The sequence below is a fragment of the Tauraco erythrolophus genome, chromosome Z, assembly GCF_009769465.1.
Source record: "Tauraco erythrolophus isolate bTauEry1 chromosome Z, bTauEry1.pri, whole genome shotgun sequence".
In the NCBI taxonomy this organism is placed as follows: Eukaryota; Metazoa; Chordata; class Aves; order Musophagiformes; family Musophagidae; genus Tauraco; species Tauraco erythrolophus.
In genome coordinates this window covers 71,069,608-71,095,694 of record NC_141496.1, presented here as the reverse complement: position 1 = coordinate 71,095,694, position 26,087 = coordinate 71,069,608, and the positions used below count along the sequence as shown (strand labels likewise).

The following is a 26,087-nucleotide window of genomic DNA, read 5'->3' as shown; positions in this document are numbered from 1 at the left end:
GTTTAAAACAGATGAGAGAAAATACTTCTCTAAGTAGGGAGAGTAGTGACATTCTGGCTCTTGCTGCCACAAGAGGCTGTGGAGGCAGTTGGTATCAGCAGATTCAAGACTGTACTGGACAACAGATCCATAAGTGGATGCTAAACCCACTCTGCAGGGATGCATCCCCTAGTTTACATCCTATTTTCCCTATATCCTCAGCTGTTGTATATGAAGAGTGAACTGTGGAAAGTTGTTAGTCATCTGCAGTTTATTACCTTCAGTATAACTCACTTGTTACTGTAACTGTGAGGAGAGGGTCAGTTCTTAACTGCTCTGTCCAAGTGACAAAAACTGCTCTGCAAATCCAGGCATTTTTGCCACGGCTAGTGTACTATTGATGAGGATATTCTGGGGGCTCAACAGTTACTTTTCCCTGCCTCCCCCTCCTCCCACCCCCTTTACAACAAACAGCTGAATAATGTAACATACCACAACATGGGAGCCTGGAAAATCCTGTGATAAACTGAAAATGCTGCTTAAATCAATTCAGGACTTCTTTTTCAATGACACGTTTCAAGCAGAGAAACTTTTATTCCTCCTAGTTATTATAGCACCAAAGAGCAGGTTGATATAGTAATCTGAATAGCAAGGACTAGACAAAACCCGAAAGAAAAAAAATAAAGAGAACAAGTTACCTTCACAATTCATCACCGGGCCTGGCTCAAATCCTTCACGACAGCTGCACTCAAAACTGCCGGTCGCGTCAGCGCACGTACCGTTTCCACACGGGTTGCCAACTGAACATTCATCAGGATTTGCATATAATGAACAAATGCAAACTGCAGAGAACTGGGGAAAGTTTCAAATTGTGTTTTAAATTCCGCTGTTAAAATTCTTAGGATTCATGAAAGATGGGCACACCCATGCAATGTACTCCAGTGTAATCTAAGTTGTATCCCACGGGCACTCACAGCGGAACGATCCGTCAGTAATGATGCAGTGACCGTCTGAGCAAATAAATCCCTGGGCTTTCAAGGCATTCAGTGACATCTAAAAAGCAGGAAGATGTTAGCAACCACTTAGCTGCTGCATTCCTGTGTCAAGCTTTAAAAAAGCATTTTAAAAAACTAAGTGCCCTGTTCTGTTTGTCTCTAGCCCTGCAACTGGGAATCTTTTAACTATCATTTCATAATGGGTCCACATTTATTGAAGGTCAGCCTCCTGTCACCCGGGGCTGTGGGGACTAAGCATTCACATCCTGTATGTAATATCCAAGTCTAGTTTTAAGTATAAATATTTTTTTTTTAATTATCAGGAAAAAGAATACCTACCTTCACGTGTATCACCCATTCCAGGAATAGTTCCATGACCATATGGACATAGGTCCTGAAAAGCAACTGTAGAGCTATGTTTTTTAAAAAAAGAGTGAGTGAGAGAGCGAACCATGACAGATGGTCAAAGCCATCTAAAAATCTTCTGTATCACATTTTTCAAAACCGTCAACTCTAAATCGCGGTCATTGCGCTGTCTGGCCAGACGCACAGGTAACACTGTCTCTACAACAATCTGCTGAGTGTTGCAAATCACTACAGCAAACATGCTGTCTCACACAACCGACACTTTCGGTGAGGACAGCTTGTTTGATGTAAACAGGAAGTTACTGGGCACTTAAAGTAAGTAAGCAGATTCTGCTCCTCGTAATGCAAAAGAGAAGGTCAGCTGGGTGTTGATACAAACACTCTGTCTGAGCGATCTGAAGGATTTTCACTTTCAGCTTGAAGAGGAAATAAATAAAATCTTTCACTTAAAAACATAAGCGTCTGTCAGAGCGTAGTTGACAATGTCTCCATTTTAACTAACAGGTAAGACAGGTGACATGGCCTATTTGGAAGGTACCATCTCTGCAAAATTTAGCATTTCTATTAGCACTGAAAGCTGGGATCTCTGCTCTCCTCAGCTGCCTGTTCAAAGGAACTTAATAACTGAAGTTTTGCTCCTCTTTCATGATGAACACGTATTAACCAAAAGGTTTAAAAAGTAAGGAAAATAGAATTAGAAAGGGACAGATCAACCGTAAGGCCATAAAAATCTTTTTTTTTTTTTTTTTTTTCCCCTCCAACAGAAACCAGGACCGCCTCTGAAAAAGTACTGAGTTGCATAGGTACTTCTAAGTGCTAAGGATTTTGGCATTTAAACCACATCAGGATAATTACAGAGGATCAGACATGCTCCTTTGGCCAGTAAAACAAACTTCCAACTCCGCTCCAAGTAAACCGTTCAAATGCAAGCCAAGCACAGGCAGCTTACGTGGAAGCTCGGTTTGGCTCGAAGCCTGTTTTACTCTCAGTCAAGCTCACCAGGTATGCCCCAGGGCACAACTTCCCTAGAAGTAAAACTGGTATCCAACTCATGCAGGTACTGAAAGTTAGCGATGTCTGGAATCCACTTGGAATGCCAACGGATTATCAGAAGACACAACAAATCGGAAAGGCTAAGTCAAAATAGACTTCACAGACTGGTTGCTAATAATCTTCTGGTGCTTGCATGCGTTGACAGCCAGAATAATATATCCCATGCTCGATGGATCACGTTTATCTCCTACTCCTTCTCCATCTCTCCAGTTCTTCCTTACAGATAATCGCCAAGGGTTTTGCTTGGCTGAAGTTTTGCAGACCATGTGTCAGATGGCTTCAAGCAGCCGGAATCTTGTCACTAAATCTGAGTGCTGCTGTGATGGAGGCCAGGCCTGGGGTAACCAGTGTGAGCTCTGTCCGCTCCCTGGAACCACTCAGCATGAGAAACTCTGCCCACATGGACCAGGCTATACTACAGATGGAAGAGGTATTTGCAGCGATGAAAAGAGGCAGAAAAAGGGAAAAGAATATGCCCACACATTTAAGAAAACGCAGAATTCTCTTTGACGTTCCTTCGAAGAATGTCCTGCAAAACAACCGGGTTTGATTTTTCAAATGCTGCTGAGAGATTAGAAATTAAAACCACATTTGTACAGTAGCTGCAACCAGAATACTCACAACTGTCCAGAATTTTCAGGGTTGGGATCTAAAACAGGAGGTACCAACCAGTAACCAAGAGCTAGAAATGATTCCAACGCTCTCACACGCTGAGTAGTTGCATACATGGCAAAGGCAACAAGAGTTGTTCTAACAGTCTCACCGAATGCTCTGCAGTTACTATTGCCACACAGGAGGCAGGAGCTAACAGATGTTTTTAAATTGTGGTGAAAATTTTTTGACGTTGTCTAACTGCTCGTAAGAAAATTCACTTCTATGAGTTTTGTGTTCTGAGTGAGCAGAACTGGAACCGGATCACCCAGTGAAATAGCAGGAAGGTTTTGATAGAGAAAACAATAATGAAAGTTTGAAGGATGTTTGACTTGGAGCTCAGATCCATTTTTGAAGAGAAAGAAAGGATAAAGTTCCTATCAGAAGCATGATGATGAGGAACTGCAAAAATGGAAGAGAAGAAAAAAGTCGAATTTAAAACTGAAAGGTGACATAGTTAATATTTTCTGTACAGACATCGATGAATGTAGAAATGGACAGTGCAGTAACACCGTGGGCTCCTTCCGAAGCCTTTGCAAAGTTGGCTGTACCACTGACATAAGCAGCACATCTTGTGTTGGTAAGATTCAGCCTCTTAATCCTCAGTTGTTTTTTTAATTGATACATGATGACGTATCAACCTCTGTAAACCTTTGTATCAAAGCAGTTTTTTCCCTTTCTCTCTTTTATCTCTTTCTTTTCCTAATACACACTTCTATTTTTGTATTTCTAAAGTAGAAGCGTTTCGGTTGCAGTTGTATAACCTTTCTGATTGACAAACCAGATCATTACTTCGTGGTCTACATTTTCCCACTTTCCTGTTGGTTGACACATGGAAGTATACCATAGTATGCCCAAAAATAAATGCTTGGTCCTTAGGTGAAAATATAAATGCCACTCTTACTCTCGTACTCTCTACTCTTTCAAGACACTCTCTTTGTTACTCTAGAGGCAACACCATCGAAACTCCACAGCAACGCATCCATAGAGAAAGAAATAGGAACTCTGAACAAATGTGAGTTGGGGACTTTTTCTACAGACCTTTTTCTCTTAAATATAGTGCTGTTAAGAAAACACCCTTCAAAGCCAGAGAAAGAAATCAGTACAAGAGATACTTAACAGTTTCTCTCTTTAGATCTTGATGAGTGCTCCCAGTCTCCTAAGCCATGCAATTTTGTCTGCAAGAACTCAGAAGGGAGCTACCAGTGCTCATGTCCTCAGGGCTACATCCTTCCAGAAGATGGAAAGACATGTAAAGGTAAAGAAAGTTATACACAGTAACTGTTAATTTTGTTGCATCTTGACATAAAAGGAAATAGTTTTGAAGGGTGTTAGTTTGACCAAGTTAGACTAAATATCCCTCTGTTTTGTTGACTTTTCTTAAGACAACAACATCTCTTACTTTCAGATCTTGATGAATGTCAAACCAAAAGACACAGTTTCTCTGTGTCAACGCCCTTGGAGGCTTCACATGCAAATGTCCACCCGGTTTTACGCAACATCACGCAGCTTGTATTGGTAAGAAAAACATTTGTTGTCTTGCATCAGTTTTTCTATAAGAACAACAGTTGTACATACATAATACATGTTATTATATTCTAAGTATAACCACATGGAGACAAAGGGGTGAAGTATTAAGATCTGATTTAAAACGTAGTTAAACAAAACCAGATTGCCTTTTCTTTTGTAATAGATACAGATGTCTTTAGATCTTAAGCACGTGTATGAATCTTGCCCACTGAAACTGTTGTAGTTCAGCTAATACGGAAGTGCAGCATTTTTCCACCCTCAGCAAATTACATACCTGGTCTTTTGCGCTCAACTGAATTACAACTCGCACTTGCAATTTATTAATTTCTCATAGCTCTGCGTGAGTCGTCAGCTTATCTGACGTTTAAATTTGAAAAGCTACGTTTTCAACATAAACCTCTGTGCATTTCAGTCTTTCAAGAAATGTTATCTGAACATGTCTAAAATGGTGCCAGAAGGTGTATCAAGCACCTTCTCTTTCCTCTGCATTTTTAAGATAACAATGAATGTGGTTCTCAGCCATCGCTTTGTGGATCAAAAGGAATTTGCCAGAACACTCCTGGAAGTTTTACCTGTGAATGTCAAAGGGGATTTTCTCTGGATTCAACTGGGTTAAACTGTGACGGTAACTAGAGGAGGTCAAATTTGTTATGGTGCAAGTCCTTACTTCTGTGTCTAGTGAATCCTATGATGTCAAAGACAGATAAAACAGAGCAGCAGCCATAGTAAAGTAAATACCAAAAAGAAATAGGAATGTATTTGCATGATTTTAAGCATAATTGTATGTAAGAATATACTGCCTAAGTAATTGTCACATAAATTAGAGAAAAAAGTTACTTTTTAGCTGAACGCTTGGCAACAGTTTCCAGGCTGCCATTTCGACTTCACATAGGTATCTGCATCTAAAAGTCTGGTTGTTTCTTCTTTTTCATTTTCATGCAGTCTAAAGAGAATCTCTCTACAATTTTCACAGATACAAATTATACAGTCTAAACAGAATCTTGCAGCAGTATTCCTCTCTCATAAATACTGGTGTTTCAATGATTATGATCAAAGTGAGTAACGTGTTTGGCAACACGTGTAATCGTGTGTTCTTTCATGTTCTACTTCTCTCCCAATTGCAAAGATGTGGATGAATGTGATGGAAACCACAGGTGCCAGCATGGCTGTCAAAACATCCTGGGTGGATACAGATGTGGATGCCCACAAGGATGTATTCAGCATTACCAGTGGAATCAATGTGTTGGTAAGGCGGACAGCAGAGAATACATTTAAACAACAGAGGTGTCACAGTGTTTATAGTGACAAGTGCCAGGCCAGGACAAGAACAGGGAGGACAAAGGGTATGCAGACACAAATCTTTTTTTCCTCTCTCCCCTTCCTTCCATACACTTATTACTCTGAACATAAATCAGTGACGTAAGGTAACAAGAAAACAACCTCAAACCAAATCACTCGTACTGACTGGAGAAGTCATTTTCTCTGCATCTTATTCAACAAGTAGGTGAAGACAATACTTCCTTTTCTCTTCCATTGTGGTTGGCTGTTCAGATTCTTTCCTGTCCCAGAGCCTGCAGGTTTCCACTACAAGCAAGTACTAAGTTTGCCCCATTGCTAGATGCCCAGGAACACTGTCATGGTTGGAGTATGGCTGGAGTTCCCAGCTCATTTCTCCACTGTGGACCTTATATGGTAGGAGTGCACCCTGCCAGGGGAAAGAGGAACCCTAAGCAAAACAGGAGACATACTTTGAAGGAAGGGGGAGCATTAAGTCAAAATAAGGTTAACAGAAACAGTATCCTAAAGTACCTTTACAGCCCAGCGATGTGTGTTTGGGACCTTTGCCAATGGGATTTTTCATCAGAAACCAAGTCTCTATGGGATAATGAGGTCAAGGATGTAGCAGAGCCCTGAGACTTACAGATACGCTGATTTGTTGGCTACGTCATGCTTGGCTGATGTCTATCAGATTAGAAGATACCAGTATACTTTTGTTTGCTTACTAGATGAAAATGAATGCTCCAGCCCTCACGTGTGTGGTTCTGCTTCTTGCTACAACGCACTTGGAAGCTACGAGTGTGCCTGCCCATCTGGATTTTCATCTGACCAATTCTCCAGTGCATGCCATGATGTGAATGAGTGTTCTTCTTCCAAGAACCCCTGCAATTACGGTTGTCCCAACACTGAAGGTGGTTACCTTTGTGGCTGTGCACCTGGCTATTACAGAGTTGGACAAGGGTGAGTATCACCACGCAGTCAGTCATTCCACGGCATATTCAGAAGGCTGTAAAAAGGCTGGACTCTAGCCAGACTGAAGAGCAAAGGTGTAAATGAGGGACGGCCTTCTAAGTCGTCCTTTCTACTCCCTTTGCGCACAATATCCATAAGCTAGAAAAAAAGACAGGTCTGTACATGCAGCATGACACTCATTTTAAGTCTAGTATATAAGCAGCATTAAACAATGAGTTCTACTTTCTCCTCCAGTATCAGCACGAGAATTCCTTCACCACCTTGCTCAGTGAGGACCGTTACTGCATAAGGATGGGTGCCGTCTGTACTGAGATAATTAAGGGTTTTAAGCCACCATGATCAAGCCAGAACATCAAACACAAATTAACATTGTTCTGGTACAGAGCAATGGCTGAATTCTTCCGTTCCAAAGTTCAGGGTTTGTCCTGTTTCTTGGTAAAACTTGAAAATGAAAATGAGAAGAGCCTACAGGCCTTCAGCCAGTGGTTGTATTTCATTCAGTATGCCACACTAGTGTGACGAAAATGAATGCACCGACGGCCTCCTGCTGAGGAAAGGGAAAGGAAGGGGATACAGACACTTCTGTATGTATACACAGTGGTACAGATTACGTGCACTCACTTTCCATTTAACAGTACAGTTCATAAAACTGCAAGAAGTAACTAACCAGATGTTTCCATTCAGCAGCCACTGTGTCTCAGGGATGGGGTTGAACAAAGGCCAGTAGCTGCCCCTGGATGGAGATGCTGAAGAAGAGAATGCTTTGTCACCTGCATCACGTTACGAGTGCAAAATCAATGGCTGTTCCAAAAAAGACAACAGGAAGAAGAGAAGTGCTAATGACCCTGTACGTACCAGGATAAATAAGCACTGTAACGTACTTCGAGGTATTTTGAGGGATACCATACTCAACACTATCAGGAAATGGAGGGAATATTTTAACAGGCCACATTCAATGGCAAAAATCTTTTTTTCCCCTGCCTCAGGGGTTTTCACACTTGGGTGCTATTGGCAAGAACAATGTGACAATCAGAAAGACAGCAACAACTATGAACGGGTGAAGTTTTTAAATCTTTTAAAGAATCCTTTGTAGTGCGAGATGTGGTCTTGTTCCTCAAAATATATCAGGGAAATACTTTTCCTGTAATTACAGGGAGCTAGGAAACCGGTAGTGTCTGCATCTGTTTTGCTGTCAGGAGGAGACTGGACACCTTTTCATGGTCTGGGACAGCTAAATACATCTTCTTGCAGAGCAGTCAGTCTACATGTCTACTCCGTGATTGCTCACAGTCGTGAGGAACTAAAATCCATGACGTAGCTGATGCACTTCAGTCCAATATTTGCAGAATTGCTGAGTGTATTGGAGAACTACACTTTAGACTTAATTTTTTTCTTGCTGCATTTTGTAGGCTTATAAAAATAAGTTATGGGATACTCATAAAAGGACAGCCCTACTAATTTACATCTTTTGATGCTTTTTTCAAGAGTTAGAAGAGTATCCCTGTGTATCTGTTATCTGCATTATCTGTCTGATAGGGTGTTGTCTTGTAGCTTTGGCACTGGTCTTGAAATCTGCAGTAATGGGAAACTGATTCCATTTAGAGGTGGGGGCACACACAGATTTTTCTTCAGTAGTACAAGAACTGTGTAGTGCCAACAGGCAAAATGCAAACCCTCAACTGAAATGGTAAGGTGTCCTAGCTGCATGTCCTAGTACCCTGAAAGAACAGGGAGACCAGTCTCCTTTGTAAAAGGGTAAGGACATCAAACAATCCAGAAGCTGCAGCCTTAGTACATACTACTTTGCATGATGCCATCAAAGCCAGTTCTTGTATTGGCAAAGTTTCTAAAAAAGCCAGTAATTCTATAATTTCTGCTCTAAAGGAAGTGGTGTTAAGTGTTGACACTTGAAATCTAAATGTTTGGTTTCCACACACACATTCACATTTCCCACAACTCTCTCTTTTCCCTCCCCACTGTCACTCCTGTCAACCCACCACAGAAATACTTGGAGGTTTTGAAAAGCATTTTGTCTCTTGCACAGTTACTTTCATATCTAGTTCATAACTGTTATATCTTGTTATTACCTTTTCTTAAGAGCATTAACCTTTTCAGTTTCTAGTAGTAGAACTACCTGAGCAGTAAAAGTGAAAGGTTTCACATCCGTAAAACTGTGTGAAAAAAGAAATAATCATCTCATCCCTAATGTCATCTATGGGGTGTGTATTTAAAACACTGCAATTCTTGCTCCAGTCCACAGATTTTCCATGTTTTCACCACCACGTGTTTTAGGAAGTTGTCTGCTCCAGTATTCACCCAAGACTCCTCCCGGGTAGATCCCAGAGTTGTTGACCTCTTCTTTAGACTCTTGATGTCCTCCGTGGCAGCCCCAGACTCCTCCAGGGAAGATAGCAAACAAGATATTTCATCTTTAGGGGAAGCTGTCTGCTCCAGGATCCACCCGAGACTCCTCCCAGACAGATCCCAGAGTTTCTGACCTCTTCCTTAGACTCTTGATATCCTGCGTTGCAGCCCCAGACTCCTACAGGGAAGCTACCCAAGAAAATTTGTTAGCGTTCCAGGAAGCTCCCAGCTCCAGTATCCATCTTTGGCTTCTCTCTGGCAGATCCCAGTGTTTTTGACCACTGCTTTAAGCTCTTTACATCCTGGGTAGCAGCCTCAGACTCCTTTAGGGAAGCTACCCGAGAGGATTTTTCATCTCTAGTGGAAGCCATTTGCTCAAGGATCTGATCGAGAATCCTCCCAGGCAGATCCCAGAGTTTTTGATCTCTCTAGGATCCTCTGCAGGAGCTGCTCCAGGATCCGACCCAGACTTCTCCAAAGCATTTCCCAGTGACATTTGATCTCTGCTTTAAAAAGCTTATATCCCATTTCCAGTCCCAGACTCCTTCAGGGAAGTTACTAAACAAGATTTTTCTGGTTTTAGGAAGTTGTCTGCTACAGTATTCACTCAAGACTCCTCCCAAGTAGATCCTGGAGTTGTTGATCTCTTCTTTAGACTCGTGGTATCCCTGGTAGCAGCCCCAGATTTCTCCAGGGAAGCTACCTGATAAGATTTTTCACTTTTAGGGGAAGCTGTCTGCTCTAGGATCCACCCGAGACTCCTCCCTGGCAGATCCCGGTGGTTTTGACCACTTCTTTAAGCTCTTTATATCCTGGGTAGCAGCCCCAGACTGCTCCAGGGAAGCTACCAAAAGAGATTTTTCAGCTTTAGGGGAAGAGGTCAGATCCAGCATCTACCTGAGACTCCTCCCAGGCAGATCCCAGAGTTTTTGACCACTTCTTTACACTCTTGGTATCCTGGGTAGCAGCCCCAGATTTCTCCAGGGAAGCTACTCGATAGCAGTTTTCAGCTTTAGAGGGATCTGTCTTCTCCAGGATCCAACCGAGTCTCCTACAAGGCAGATTCCAGAGCTTTTGTCTTCTTCTTTAGACTCTTGGTATCCTGTGTAGCAGCCCCAGACTCCTCCAGGGAAGCTACCAAACAAGATTTTTCATCTTTAGGGGAAGCTCTCTGCTCCAGTAGCACCCAGAAACTCCTCCTAGGCTGATCCCGGAGTTTATGACCTCTTCTTTAGACTATTGGTGTCCTGGGTATCAGCTCCAAACTTCTCCAGGTAGGCTACCAGATAGGATTTTTCAGCTTTCGGGGAAGCTGTCTGCTCCAGGATCCACCTGAGACTCCTCCCAGGCAGATCCTAGAGTTTTTGACCACTTCTTTAGGCTCTTACTATCCTGGGAATCAGCCGCAGATTCCTCCAGGGAAGCTACCTGACAAGATTTTTCACTTTTAGGGGAATCTGTCTGCTCCAGGATCCACCCGAGACTCCTCCCAGGCAGATCCCAGAGCTTCTGACCTCTTCCTTAGACTATTGGTATCCTGGGTTGCAGCCCCAGACTCCTCCAGGGAAGCTACCCAAGAAAATTTGTCAGCTTTCCAGGAAGCTCCCTGCTCCAGTATCCACCTGAGACTCCTCCCTGGCAGATCCCGGTGGTTTTGACTTCTTCTTTAAGCTCTTTATATCCTGGGTAGCAGCCCCAGACCGCTCCCGGGAAGCTACCTGACAAGATTTTTCATCTTTATGGGAAACTGTCTGTTCCAGTACGTACCCGAGACTCCTCTCAGGCAGATCCCAGAGTTTTTGACCTCTTCTTTAGGCTCTTGGTATCCCGATGAGCAGCCCCAGACTGCTCCAGGGAACTTACCTGATAGCATTTTTCAGCTTTAGGGGAAGCTGTCTGCTCCAGGATCCACCTGAGACTCCTCCCAGGCAGATCCCAGAGTTTTTGACCACTTCTTTACACTCTTGGTATCCCGGGTAGCAGCCCCAGATTTCTCCAGGGAAGCTACTCGATAGCAGTTTTCAGCTTTAGAGGGATCTGTCTTCTCCAGGATCCAACCGAGTCTTCTACAAGGCAGATTCCAGAGCTTTTGTCTTCTTCTTTAGACTCTTGGTATCCTGTGTAGTAGCCCCAGACTCCTCCAGGGAAGCTACCAAACAAGATTTTTCATCTTTAGGGGAAGCTCTCTGCTCCAGTAGCACCCAGAGACTCCTCCTAGGCTGATCCCGGAGTTTTTGACCTCTTCTTTAGACTATTGGTGTCCTGGGTATCAGCCCCAAACTTCTCCAGGTAGGCTACCAGATAGGATTTTTCAGCTTTCGGGGAAGCTGTCTGCTCTAGGATCCACCCGAGACTCCTCCCAGGCAGATCCCAGAGTTTCAGACCTCTTCCTTAGACTCTTGGTGTCCTGGGTATCATCCCCAGATTCCTCCAGGGAAGCTACCCAAGAAAATTTGTCAGCTTTCCAGGAAGCTCCCTGCTCCAGGATCCACCTGAGACTCCTCCCAGGCAGATCCCACAGCTTTTGACCTCTTCTTTTGACACTTGGTGTCCTGTGTAGCAGCCCCAGAGTCCACCAGGGAAGATATCAAACAAGATTTTGCATCTTTAGAGGAAGCTGTCTGCTCCAGGATCCACCTCAGACTCCTCCCAGACAGATCCCAAAGTTTTTGACCACTTCTTTGGGCTCTTACTATCCCGGGTATCAGCCACAGATTCCTCCAGGAAAGCTACCTGATAAGATTTGTCACTTTTAGGGGAAGCTGTCTGCTCCAGGATCCACCCGAGACTCCTCCCAGGCAGATCCCAGAGTTTCTGACCTCTTCTCTAGACTATTGGTATCCTGGGTTGCAGCCCCAGACTCCTCCAGGGAAGCTACCCAAGAAAATTTGTCAGCTTTCCAGGAAGCTCCCTGCTCCAGTATCCACCTGAGACTCCTCCCTGGCAGATCCCGGTGGTTTTGACTTCTTCTTTAAGCTCTTTATATCATGGGTAGCAGCCCCAGACTGTTCCAGGGAAGCTACCAAAAGAGATTTTTCAGCTTTAGGGAAGCTGTCTGATCCAGTGTCTACCTGAGACTCCTCCCAGGCAGATCCCAGAGTCTTTGTCCTCTTTTTTAAACTATTGCTGTCCTGTGTAGCAGCCCCAGACTCTTCCATGGTAGATACCAAACAAGATTTTTCATCTTTAGGGGAAGCTCCCTGCTCCAGGATCCACCTCAGACTCCTCCCAGACAGATCCCAGAGTTTTTGACCACTTCGTTAGGCTCTTACTATCCCGGGTATCAGCCGCAGATTCCTCCAGTCATAGGATTCATCCCACCACGTCTCCGTGATGCCAATAAGATCATATCCCAACAGGCACGCACACACTTCTAACTCCTCTTGCTTATTCCCCATGCTGCGCGCATTGGCATAAAGGCATTTAAGTTGGGCCCCAGGTGAACCTGACTTCCTGGCTGGAGCGGCTGGAATTCCCTTCTTCTGTTCTTCAGGTACTTCCAGCATATCTTTATCATTCTTAATACTAGCCCCCTCTCCATTCGAATCTAGTTTAAAGCCCTACGTTTAGAGGGCCGTTCGATGCAACAGTAAATTTCCTCAAGTTAGTACACAATGCAAAATCTAATCCCTGCCATGGTGCTTTGGAATTATCCTGTTTGGGGGTCTCCACAGAGAACAATTCGGAGGGAACGAAATGTCTGCACAAGTATAAACATCACAAGTAGGATGTACGTGTATCTTTTGGCTCTTTCCACTTCCACTGGAGACCGGAAACGAATTAGTCTATTTTGTTCAAGGGCCAGCAGGGAGTGCAGGCAGCTACCCATCCTAAACCAAAACACAGCAGTATTAATTTTGGATCAGTCTTACAGATGTTGGTCCTGTGAGCTGGGATTTCCATGGTCCACCAGGTGCTTTCTTGATTCTTGAATACTGGATCCACGCAGCGTGTTTCTCAAGTTTAATTGCAGTGTAGGTCGTGAGCAGAACTTGAAAAGGACCGCTCCATTTTCCTTCAGAGGATCACCTGAAACATTTTTAACACAGACCCAATCCCCTGGGTTCAAAGGATGTAGTGGAGAATCTAGACCCCACGCTCGTGTAGACAGCACTAGTTTATTGACTTCTTGCAATTGTTGCCCTCATAGTATTAGATATTGCTGCAAACTAATTTCCCCCACTTGGGTGAGATCTTGCCCTAAATATCTGGTTTGATACGGTCTCCCGTGTAAGATTTCAAAAGGACTCAGTTTCTCTTTAGTTCGTGGTTTAGCTCCAAGTCTTACTAACGCAATCGGGAGGGCTTGATCCCATTTCAAGTTGGTTTCTTCGCAGGTTTTGCTTAGCTGTGTTTTTGTCACGATTCATCTTTTCCACCTGTCCACTAGCTTGCGGGCAGGAAGCTGTATGTAATTTCCAGTCAATCTCTGAAAATTTACTGACTTGCTGAACTATCTGTGACACGAAGTGTGACCCTCTGTCAGAGGAGATCACGTCTGGTACTCCAAATCTGGGAACGATTTCTCTTAACAGAGCCTTTGTTACTTCTCGAGCTTTGTTCTACACGGGAAGGCTTCAGGCCATCCAGAATAGGTATCGGAGTTTAGGCTGATCCCGGAGTTTATGACCTCTTCTTTAGACTATTGGTGTCCTGGGTATCAGCCAAACTTCTCCAGGTAGGCTACCAGATAGGATTTTTCAGCTTTCGGGGAAGCTGTCTGCTCTAGGATCCACCCGAGACTCCTCCCAGGCAGATCCCAGAGTTTCAGACCTCTTCCTTAGACTCTTGGTGTCCTGGGTATCATCCCCAGATTCCTCCAGGGAAGCTACCCAAGAAAATTTGTCAGCTTTCCAGGAAGCTCCCTGCTCCAGGATCCACCTGAGACTCCTCCCAGGCAGATCCCACAGCTTTTGACCTCTTCTTTTGACACTTGGTGTCCTGTGTAGCAGCCCCAGAGTCCACCAGGGAAGATATCAAACAAGATTTTGCATCTTTAGGGGAAGCTGTCTGCTCCAGGATCCACCTCAGACTCCTCCCAGACAGATCCCAAAGTTTTTGACCACTTCTTTGGGCTCTTACTATCCCGGGTATCAGCCACAGATTCCTCCAGGAAAGCTACCTGATAAGATTTGTCACTTTTAGGGGAAGCTGTCTGCTCCAGGATCCACCCGAGACTCCTCCCAGGCAGATCCCAGAGTTTCTGACCTCTTCTCTAGACTATTGGTATCCTGGGTTGCAGCCCCAGACTCCTCCAGGGAAGCTACCCAAGAAAATTTGTCAGCTTTCCAGGAAGCTCCCTGCTCCAGTATCCACCTGAGACTCCTCCCTGGCAGATCCCGGTGGTTTTGACTTCTTCTTTAAGCTCTTTATATCCTGGGTAGCAGCCCCAGACCGCTCCCGGGAAGCTACCTGACAAGATTTTTCATCTTTATGGGAAACTGTCTGTTCCAGTACGTACCCGAGACTCCTCTCAGGCAGATCCCAGAGTTTTTGACCTCTTCTTTAGGCTCTTGGTATCCCGATGAGCAGCCCCAGACTGCTCCAGGGAACTTACCTGATAGCATTTTTCAGCTTTAGGGGAAGCTGTCTGCTCCAGGATCCACCTGAGACTCCTCCCAGGCAGATCCCAGAGTTTTTGACCACTTCTTTACACTCTTGGTATCCTGGGTAGCAGCCCCAGATTTCTCCAGGGAAGCTACTCGATAGCAGTTTTCAGCTTTAGAGGGATCTGTCTTCTCCAGGATCCAACCGAGTCTTCTACAAGGCAGATTCCAGAGCTTTTGTCTTCTTCTTTAGACTCTTGGTATCCTGTGTAGTAGCCCCAGACTCCTCCAGGGAAGCTACCAAACAAGATTTTTCATCTTTAGGGGAAGCTCTCTGCTCCAGTAGCACCCAGAGACTCCTCCTAGGCTGATCCCGGAGTTTTTGACCTCTTCTTTAGACTATTGGTGTCCTGGGTATCAGCCCCAAACTTCTCCAGGTAGGCTACCAGATAGGATTTTTCAGCTTTCGGGGAAGCTGTCTGCTCTAGGATCCACCCGAGACTCCTCCCAGGCAGATCCCAGAGTTTCAGACCTCTTCCTTAGACTCTTGGTGTCCTGGGTATCATCCCCAGATTCCTCCAGGGAAGCTACCCAAGAAAATTTGTCAGCTTTCCAGGAAGCTCCCTGCTCCAGGATCCACCTGAGACTCCTCCCAGGCAGATCCCACAGCTTTTGACCTCTTCTTTTGACACTTGGTGTCCTGTGTAGCAGCCCCAGAGTCCACCAGGGAAGATATCAAACAAGATTTTGCATCTTTAGGGGAAGCTGTCTGCTCCAGGATCCACCTCAGACTCCTCCCAGACAGATCCCAAAGTTTTTGACCACTTCTTTGGGCTCTTACTATCCCGGGTATCAGCCACAGATTCCTCCAGGAAAGCTACCTGATAAGATTTGTCACTTTTAGGGGAAGCTGTCTGCTCCAGGATCCACCCGAGACTCCTCCCAGGCAGATCCCAGAGTTTCTGACCTCTTCTCTAGACTATTGGTATCCTGGGTTGCAGCCCCAGACTCCTCCAGGGAAGCTACCCAAGAAAATTTGTCAGCTTTCCAGGAAGCTCCCTGCTCCAGTATCCACCTGAGACTCCTCCCTGGCAGATCCCGGTGGTTTTGACTTCTTCTTTAAGCTCTTTATATCATGGGTAGCAGCCCCAGACTGTTCCAGGGAAGCTACCAAAAGAGATTTTTCAGCTTTAGGGAAGCTGTCTGATCCAGTGTCTACCTGAGACTCCTCCCAGGCAGATCCCAGAGTCTTTGTCCTCTTTTTTAAACTATTGCTGTCCTGTGTAGCAGCCCCAGACTCTTCCATGGTAGATACCAAACAAGATTTTTCATCTTTAGGGGAAGCTCCCTGCTCCAGGATCCACCTCAGACTCCTCCCAGACAGATCCCAGAGTTTTTGACCACTTCGTTAGGCTCTTACTATCCCGGGTATCAGCCGCAGATTCCTCCAGTCATAGGATTCATCCCACCACGTCTCCGTGATGCCAATAAGATCATATCCCAACAGGCACGCACACACTTCTAACTCCTCTTGCTTATTCCCCATGCTGCGCGCATTGGCATAAAGGCATTTAAGTTGGGCCCCAGGTGAACCTGACTTCCTGGCTGGAGCGGCTGGAATTCCCTTCTTCTGTTCTTCAGGTACTTCCAGCATATCTTTATCATTCTTAATACTAGCCCCCTCTCCATTCGAATCTAGTTTAAAGCCCTACGTTTAGAGGGCCGTTCGATGCAACAGTAAATTTCCTCAAGTTAGTACACAATGCAAAATCTAATCCCTGCCATGGTGCTTTGGAATTATCCTGTTTGGGGGTCTCCACAGAGAACAATTCGGAGGGAACGAAATGTCTGCACAAGTATAAACATCACAAGTAGGATGTACGTGTATCTTTTGGCTCTTTCCACTTCCACTGGAGACCGGAAACGAATTAGTCTATTTTGTTCAAGGGCCAGCAGGGAGTGCAGGCAGCTACCCATCCTAAACCAAAACACAGCAGTATTAATTTTGGATCAGTCTTACAGATGTTGGTCCTGTGAGCTGGGATTTCCATGGTCCACCAGGTGCTTTCTTGATTCTTGAATACTGGATCCACGCAGCGTGTTTCTCAAGTTTAATTGCAGTGTAGGTCGTGAGCAGAACTTGAAAAGGACCGCTCCATTTTCCTTCAGAGGATCACCTGAAACATTTTTAACACAGACCCAATCCCCTGGGTTCAAAGGATGTAGTGGAGAATCTAGACCCCACGCTCGTGTAGACAGCACTAGTTTATTGACTTCTTGCAATTGTTGCCCTCATAGTATTAGATATTGCTGCAAACTAATTTCCCCCACTTGGGTGAGATCTTGCCCTAAATATCTGGTTTGATACGGTCTCCCGTGTAAGATTTCAAAAGGACTCAGTTTCTCTTTAGTTCGTGGTTTAGCTCCAAGTCTTACTAACGCAATCGGGAGGGCTTGATCCCATTTCAAGTTGGTTTCTTCGCAGGTTTTGCTTAGCTGTGTTTTTGTCACGATTCATCTTTTCCACCTGTCCACTAGCTTGCGGGCAGGAAGCTGTATGTAATTTCCAGTCAATCTCTGAAAATTTACTGACTTGCTGAACTATCTGTGACACGAAGTGTGACCCTCTGTCAGAGGAGATCACGTCTGGTACTCCAAATCTGGGAACGATTTCTCTTAACAGAGCCTTTGTTACTTCTCGAGCTTTGTTCTACACGGGAAGGCTTCAGGCCATCCAGAATAGGTATCGGTTCAGACTAACAAATACCCAAACCCCCCTTTTCTGGGGAGCTCTGAAAAATCTATTTGCCAGTTTTGACCTGGAATGTTTCCCTTATCAGTATTTCCAAATTTGACAGGATTTTCTACTTTTGAGTTATTTTTTAAACATATTTCACACCTTCCAACTACATTTTTCATAGTTTGGAATAAGTTCCTGGTCACTATCTGTTTAGTGAGGGAATCCTACAAACCTTCAGTTCCCCAATGGGTTTTGTCATGTTCTGGTTTTATCAATTTCCGTAATATCTTAAAGGGAATTGTTATTCTCTTGTCTTTTAACATCGCCCATCCTGATGAGCTAATCTCTGCCTTTAAGTCATTAATTAATTTCTGATCTTTTTCGTCATCTTTAACTGACTCACGTAGTGGCAAAGGTTTCTCAGGAATCAAAGTTAATACCTCCCCTTGTTCCGCAGCCCGCTCGGCCTCATGATCAGCTAATTTGTTCCCCATTTCCCTGTCCGTGTTACCTTGCATCTGCAATGCGTAATTGCTACTGCCGATGGAAGTTGTACAGCTTCTAGAAGTGGTATTATCACATCAGCATGTTTCATACTGTCACGTTTTGAGGTCAAAAGACCAGTCTATCAGCTCCCAAGTCAGGCGAGACCCTTGGGTCCGACTCCCCTGTAAGGGAGACTCGCCACACGTATTCCGTTTCTGACTCCTCGGGATGTCTGGAGTATTTTTGCTTTAGTTTTGCCAATTCAGCAGGGGACCAGGGGACTGTTTGCACAGTGGTGTGAATTTCTTCACTGTTATCAACAGCAGTTTCGGTCTTAATTAACGGTCTTAAAGGAAGTGGCTGAGAGTTGGGATCGGGGGTCCCTGTGATTTCTCTATCCCAAGTCTCAGCGTCTGTGTTCTGAACAGACTTACGGACTCGTTTGATCGAAACAGAGGATTGTTTTTCCAGCACCTCTCTCTCTCTGCGCTGTGCTGCAGCAAGCAGAGTTTTAAGGTGGTCCAATTCTGATTGAAGATGATCATTTTCAGTCTTAAGTTTATCATTTTGGTTTTCCAGTTTTTCTTTTGTCTCCCTCTCAAAAGCTAATGATGATTTCAATGTCTCAATTTCTGATTTTACAGCAGTATATTCTACATCTGCAATTTGTTTGGAGGGGGCAGAAAAATCTTTAGCTTCTTGCTGTACACAAGACAAACAGGCTCCAAGCACTGCACAAACAACTCCTTTACCCTCTTTAAATTGCTGCTCAGCCTGACATTTTTCAGTGCATTCTACCACTTTCTTTTTATCCCTCCAATACTTTTGAGCCCACTCCTTCCCAGCTGGGGAAGGGGCACATTTATGTTTTTGTAGCAGTTTATCCATGGCTATCCTGCCGACTACGCCAATTTTACTGTCACGTTCTTAGGTCAAAAGACCAGTCGATCAGTGTCCCAAGTCAGGCGAGACCCTTGGATCCTACTCCCCCTGCCTTCCCTTGGCAGCTCAGTGAATCGGAAGGTGGTTCGCCCACTTATTAGGGATCGTCACTAGCAGTACTATGGGCCAAATTCCTTATAACAATTCAAAAGTTTTCGGAAACATACATATATATTTTATTTGTGACAGAATACAGGTTCGAGGATAGCCGCTGATAGTGACTGACTACAAAAACAACTCTAATTGAAATACTGCAGTGGTAATATAAAACAATTACTGATCAGTGATAATACTAAATAGCTAGCAAGATGCTAGTAAGTAATTACGTAAGTGCACAGAACACAGAGTTCTTACCCAATAGGCATCCCTATGGGGGGGAGAAGAGAGGTTCAGCCCATCGACTGATCCCACACGTTCCGGGGGGGGGGCTTCTCCCTAACATCCCCTTTGTTTGCTGCCATTTTATACTTTTTTCATATCTTTTAGGTGGAGCTCGAGTGACTCTAGTCATACATAACTTTTATTAGGATTGGTGTAAATTTCTCTCGTGAGGGGTTTTCACAAATTAGAATTGGTGTAAATTGCTCGTTTGAGGGGTGGTCGCAGCTCGGAGGCGGGTGGAGGTGTGATTTAGTAGCTGAAGGACACCATTTCACCATCACTGCTGAGGCAGCAGTTGTGATTCACTTCCCTTGATGGCATTTTTATGGTTATCTTTACCAGGCGCCTCTCATCCCTGAGAACAGGGATGAGCCGTGATACCTTCATACCACTCTACTCCCCATTTCAAGGGTATTGCGTAGACCTTGTTTGTTATTTCTTATCCCTGATAACAGGGATGAGCCATGATACCTTTGTATCACTCTACTCCCCATTTCAAGGATATTGAGGCCTTGTTTGTTCCTGGGAGCAGCAGCTGTGCTTCATCTCAGAGCTGTTCTAATATTAGCTGAATTCTGGGGAACAATATTCTCCCATTCCCCTCCAATTTCAGTCATTTTCCCACATAATCCACCCCGTGACTATAGTCACTCGAGTTTCACAATGCCGGAATAGGTTTGGGGATGCCCATAGTGTGTGGGACATCAACTGTGTTATGCGCACTAGATATGGATTCTAAGTAGAGCTATTATTGCTCACACTCGCTCCCCCTACAATTCTCCTGTCTGGCTGCTTGAAAAGCCAAACGGACAGTGGAGGCTCACCATCGGTTACAGGCAATTAAATGCCAACACTGCGCCTCTAGCAGCAGCCGTACCAAACATCGCAGAATTAGTGACTCGAATTCAAGGAGCTACTTCTGTCCCTCCGGACACTCTGGAAACAACAGAGCATGGACAAAATCCTTCCAACAAAAAAAGAGCTGCAGCAAACCCTGGGAACTTTAAGTTACTGGCGTAAACGCATCTCCAGTTTTTCCATTGTCGCTCGTCCCTTGTATGATTTGCTCAAAAAAGGCAGATCATGGGACTGGACCAACCAACGTGGAGATGCATTAGAAGTCCTGATAAAAGGACTGAGATTATTTCAACAACTCGGTCTCATCCACCTGATAGACCCTATCTGTGTAGAATGGGAGTTCAGTGAACATGGTTCCCATTGCCACAAAGACCTGTTGTCTCTGGTGCGAGCAGAGAAGTGGGTAACCACAAAGGCACACCACTACCTGCTGGCATTGCTCAGAACATTTTAACTAACATTTGCCGGTTGTATTAGCAACCGAGCGTGTGTTTTTCTGTTTCTTTTACAGGTACTTTGAATGATCTGCACGTGGACAAGTGGATACACCTACACAAACATTGACTGTATACAGGGCATATTAATATTAGTTTTAAATATTATTCTACATTTTACTCTACCATGGTCTCGAGCTTTCATTCAATACACAATACAAGCAGCATGGGGCAATACCCCAGCAACAACCCTCAGAACAGGATTGGGAGTTCTAAATATCATGGATTCTGAAGTATTGATGAACAAACTAGTCACTCCAATCGGTGACTTGAATAAATTGGAGATTTTCCCTATTGGCTTTGGGAACTAACCAATAGCTTTTACAATCAATAACCGCCTCAATTACAAGGGAAGGTGAAGAAGGCACCTTACCCACTGAAATTAGGAAAGTGATTTGGGACAATGCAATTGACTTTGACTTAGTAAATTTCGCTTATGACTTCACCACCAGCACAGCCACAGCCTATGTGCTAACTATATACAATGCTTCAGTATTCACGATACACCCCATCATTGCATTAAAATTAAATCACAACAGAACTATACTCTATCCTCTAGAGCATAGAGTATGGACCCGGAAAAATGGAGACAAATGTCAAACAATTGATGTCAATTCATGCATTGTGCGAGAACAACAAGGATTCATTTGTGAAGGTAACACCATCCAAGCCCAAGACATCTGTCTTGACACTGAACAGAATGTCTGTCATTGTGAAATTCGTCCCAACGAGAGCACAGAGACAATACTTATATATATTGGCAAAGGTTGTGTGTGCCTTAGAACTTTGTGTAATTCCATATCAGTTAACAATGTTGTTATATATATACTCTGCCCTACAGAAAGCAGTCTACTTTGGAAAAACAATTCTTCAATTATTTTTCCTTTTGAATGTGGAGTGCACCATTCAAAGACAGCGGAGATAGTGCTAACTAGTTAACCTTCACCATCACTTCCAATTACTAACTTGCACAGCTATTTCAAACTTCGTAATAAGTGCTAATTGCCCTCTGCACTAAGCAACTGTATTTTCACTCAAAATTGTTTCCCATCAGAAAGAAAATCAAGATAAAATTATTTTTGGAACTACATGCAAGTATAGGTTTAAAATGTAATCGTCTTTTTCTGTACTGAAAAAGAAGTAACCTGAAGCTAAGCCAAACTACTTGCAAATGGATGTCAAAAAAAAAGCCAACACAAACCTAAACTCAAAGAAGATTTAGTGTTTTATCTTAGTTTTTATTAAAATAACAATTCTCATGTGATGATTGTAGCAAGGTAATACTAGGATGTGGGAAAGTACAGAGAGCTAATAGACATCTATCCTGTACAATTCAAGATTTTTTTTTATCTTATTTTCAACAAGCATGTGGAATAACTACATATTGCCATTATAATTTTGCAATCTACATTATTACTGGTCATTAAGTTCATAGAATGGTTAGGGTTGGAAGGGACCTCAAAGATCATCTAGTTCCAACCCCCTTACCATGGGCAAAGACATTCTCCACTACACCAGGTTGCTCAAAGCCTCATCCAGCCTGGTCTTGAACACTTCCAGGGATGGGGCAGCCACAACTCTGGGCAACCTGTTCCAGTGCCTCATCACCCTAAATGTAAACAATTTCTTCCTTATATCCAATCTAAATCTACCGTCCTTCAGTTTAAAGCCATTTCCCCTTGTCTTATCACCATATATCCTTGTAAAAAGTCCCTCTCCAGCTTTCCTCTAGGCCCCCTTTAGGTACTGGAAGGCTGCAACAAGACCATCCCGGAGCCTTCTCTTCCCTAGGCTGAACAGCCCCAACTCTCTCAGCCTGTCTTCATAGCAGAGGTGCTCCAGCCCTCGGATCATCTTCATGGCCCTCCTCTGGACTCGCTCCAGCAGCTCCATGTCCTTCTTCTGTTGGGAACTCCAGAGCTGAATGCAGTATTCCAGGTGGGGTCTCATGAGAGCAGAGTAGAGGGGCAGAATCACCTCCATCAACCTGCTGGCCACGCTTCTTTGGATGCAGCCCAGGATACAGTTCAATATCACATTCCATTATTTGTGGAATGTGATACTTTCAGAAATGATGGTAGCTTCCCAAATCACTCTAGTTGCATCTTGGTAATATTCAAAACGTTCTCTGGGAATACTGCTGCTTTTTACAGCCATTATGCTCTGTATTTTTCTTCTGCCCAACACACAACAAGAATAGAATGTCTGGCACCTATCAGGAACATTTTATCTAGCTTTTAACTAAGAAGGTAAAAGCACTACTTTATTTTAAATATTAATTCAACAGAAAGAGCATGATGAATATAAATATAGACTACTTCATATTTAAAGGCACCAATAACAGGACAAAGGCATCAGATTGCTACTAGTAAAAGAACAAACTTATGTCAGGACACTAAAATCTACAATCTCATCCCTGTAAGTTGGCATTTCACAGACATTCACCATAAGGGTTTGCCCCATTCTCATCTGTGTACCTTACCCTATAAATTCTAACAGTATAACAGTAACAAAAGTGATTAAAAAGTATGCCCATTTGCAAACTTCCTTTAAAGGAAACATAAAAAAAGTTATAAAACTGTTTGTTATACTTCTGTATATTTTTCTTGTAGTAATTTTTATGTTTTATCTAAGTGCTGTTCTACTTCATTTGGGTAAGACTAGGTATTTTCACCACGGCAACACTCTTTGAGGTGTTTCTTCTCCATTCTCCTTTTCCAGTCAAATTATTGCACACACACATAGATGATCAGACATCACAGAAGGGAATTATTACCAAAACAATTGCTGCCAATATCTGAAAACCACTCTCCTCTCCAATCCCCTGCATATTCTTACTTAATAGTCCTAGGAAGTACCATAAGAAACTTCTCCATACCTGAAATCTCAAATTTAGGGTATCCTGCATCCCATGAAGACCTTTATTTTAAAAGTAATTTAATACCTGAGAAGTATTTTCAAGCCTTGCCTTTTCCTTAGAAGGTTTTATACAGTAAGTACAATCTGATAGATACACCCTATATAAGCCTACCAGGCTGACTGGAAATCTGCAGCTGCATGCTTCCTCTTCATGAATGCATACTGAAAAGGCAATTATTTTTCCCATGATCAGAACCCGTAAACATGAAAGTTTATAAGCATTTTCAAATTTAACTAGAGGCATCTAATGGACTAGTAAACTGAGCATTTTGCGTATCCTACCTGCAAAGGATCTATACACTCCAACGACAGTCATCTGATTTGCATTCCAACATTTCTAATACTCTGATCACACCTACATGAATAGCAAATACTTGCGCTGAACAGACCAGTTGTGTCGAAATGCAATGGCTTATCCACAGGCCAGAACTAAGCTCATTTAAAGTATGTTCTATAGCTCAAGTCTGGTACTCTGGAAGAGCTGTGCCCTATGACCCTCGGACTGAGACAAAGTCGCTTACGTGACTGGGTGGAGTCATTGAGGCCAGACAGTCTCTTAAGCATTACTATTGTCTTCCATCTCACCCTCGGAAAGCAGCAGAGGCAGAAGTTTAACGTAGGTGTGGCATTACAAGGTAGACCTTACAAGCCAGTTCAGTGCAGAGCTGTATTTAACTAACCTGTTGCTCTTGGAAGTGAACTGTGCAGTGTAGTTGAGATTCTTTGTCACCAGGTGTCTCTGCACCACAGCACATCCTGGATAATGTGCTTTTTTCCAATGTCTAACCATTCACTTGATCTGTCATTACTCTCAATAAAGAAGAAATGTGAAAGATGTCATCTCTTCATCAGCCTGTCCCTTGCAAAACTTTATGAACCCATCAACTAGCTCCAATGGAAGTCAGCCAGTGTCTGAAAAAAAAATTCTGTTCTGACATCTTTTATGACATAAAGTTAATATCTGGTAAAGGAAGACTAGAGAAGTGTTACTCTCACTGGGGAAGCAGTACACAAAACTCAGTTGTAATAAACACATGCTTACTGATCAATGACAAAAATGTACCCACGATTATAAACTAATCCAAGATGGGTATTAGAGACAGACCTTTGGCCTTCAGCGCAGTGTGCATATCAAACAAGTGGGAGCACAAATCAAGCTGCAAAGAACACTGGAGTCTTGTTTCCAAACATGTTTTATTTCTGCTGCAAGAATGACAGCAGTGTATTTCCACAGAATTACTGTACATGAATGCTCACGGATTAAGAGCACTTTCTATATATGTCTAGAATTTCCAAGCATCTTTTAAAACTCTCAAAAAACAAAACACTGATTTTTTTTTTTATCGTTTTAAAAAGCAATGATAACAGATAAAGTAAACGCAACAAATATCCCACATCTGCATTTCAGTAAACATGTAATACGCTATTCTTCTCAAAAACTTACCTAAAATATCACTCAGCAGCAGTTCACACAGAACACTTTTGTGACTGTTAGCTGAGTAATATGCTGTAACCAACAATTGTTACCTACTCAGACATTTTGACAGTCACAACCACTGTAGTAACCAATTACATCAAACTTTCAGCTTTCATTACCTCAGACCTTAAAGCATGTCACAGGCTACACAGGTGTATGTAGAGTGATGCAATTGACTGTTTTTATCAATTACCTATATTAGCCCTGAGAACAGCAAGTGTACCATGATGCCCACAGGTGCTTCTACATTAAAAAATTGTGAATAATAAAGGTGGAAATCTTCTGAGGAATCATAGAATCATAGAATGGCATAGGCTGGAAGGGACCTCAGAGATCATCTAATCCAACCTCCCTGTCATGGGCAGGGACACCTCTCAACTAGATCAGGCTACTCAAGGCTACGTCCAACCTGGCCTTGAACACCTCCAGAGAGGGGACATCCACAACTTCTCTGCGCAATTTATTCCAAAGTCTTACCACCCTCGTACTGAAGAATTTCTTCCTAAGATCTAATCTAAATCTGTTCTTCTTCAACTTAAACCCATTTCCCCTTGTCCTATCAGTGGACACTCTTGTAAAAAGTCCCTCCCCAGCCTTCCTGTAGGTTCCCTTCAGGTATTGGAAGGCAGCTGTTAGGTCCCCCCAAAGTCTTCTCTTTTCTAGGCTGAACAATCCCAGCTCCCACAACCTGTCCTCGTAGCAAAGGTGCCCCTGGATCATCTTTGTGGCCCTCCTCTGAACACGCTCCAACAGATCTGTGTCTCTCTTATGGTGGGGACACCAGAACTGGACACAGTATTTGAGGTGGGGTCTCACAAGAGCAGAGTAAAGGGGGAGAATCACCTCTCTCGACCTGCTGGCCATGCTTCTCTTGATATATCCCAGGATGCGGTTGGCCTCCTGGGCTGCATGAGCGCACTGCCGGCTCATGTTGAGCTTCTCATCTATAAACACCCCCAAATCCTTCTCTTCAGGGCTACTCTCAACCCACTCTGTGCCCAGTTTGTATTTGTGCCTAGGATTGGCCCAACCCAGGTGAAGGACCTTGCATTTTGA

General features: G+C 43.6%; 1 protein-coding gene and 1 pseudogene across 1 annotated transcript; one reads left to right on the top strand and one right to left on the bottom strand.

Moving 5' to 3' along the window:
• Positions 1–26,087, bottom strand: part of LOC104380307 (eukaryotic translation initiation factor 2D-like) — a 777,252-nt pseudogene that overhangs the window by 396,493 nt on the left and 354,672 nt on the right.
• On the top strand, positions 1,859–7,551 carry LOC147526460 (fibrillin-1-like). The gene is made up of 6 exons (XM_086629165.1): positions 1,859–1,874; positions 3,994–4,059; positions 5,071–5,199; positions 5,701–5,820; positions 6,581–6,812; positions 7,512–7,551. Exons 1-6 carry the CDS (start codon positions 1,859–1,861, stop codon positions 7,549–7,551), a joined length of 603 nt encoding a protein of 200 aa, XP_086485291.1.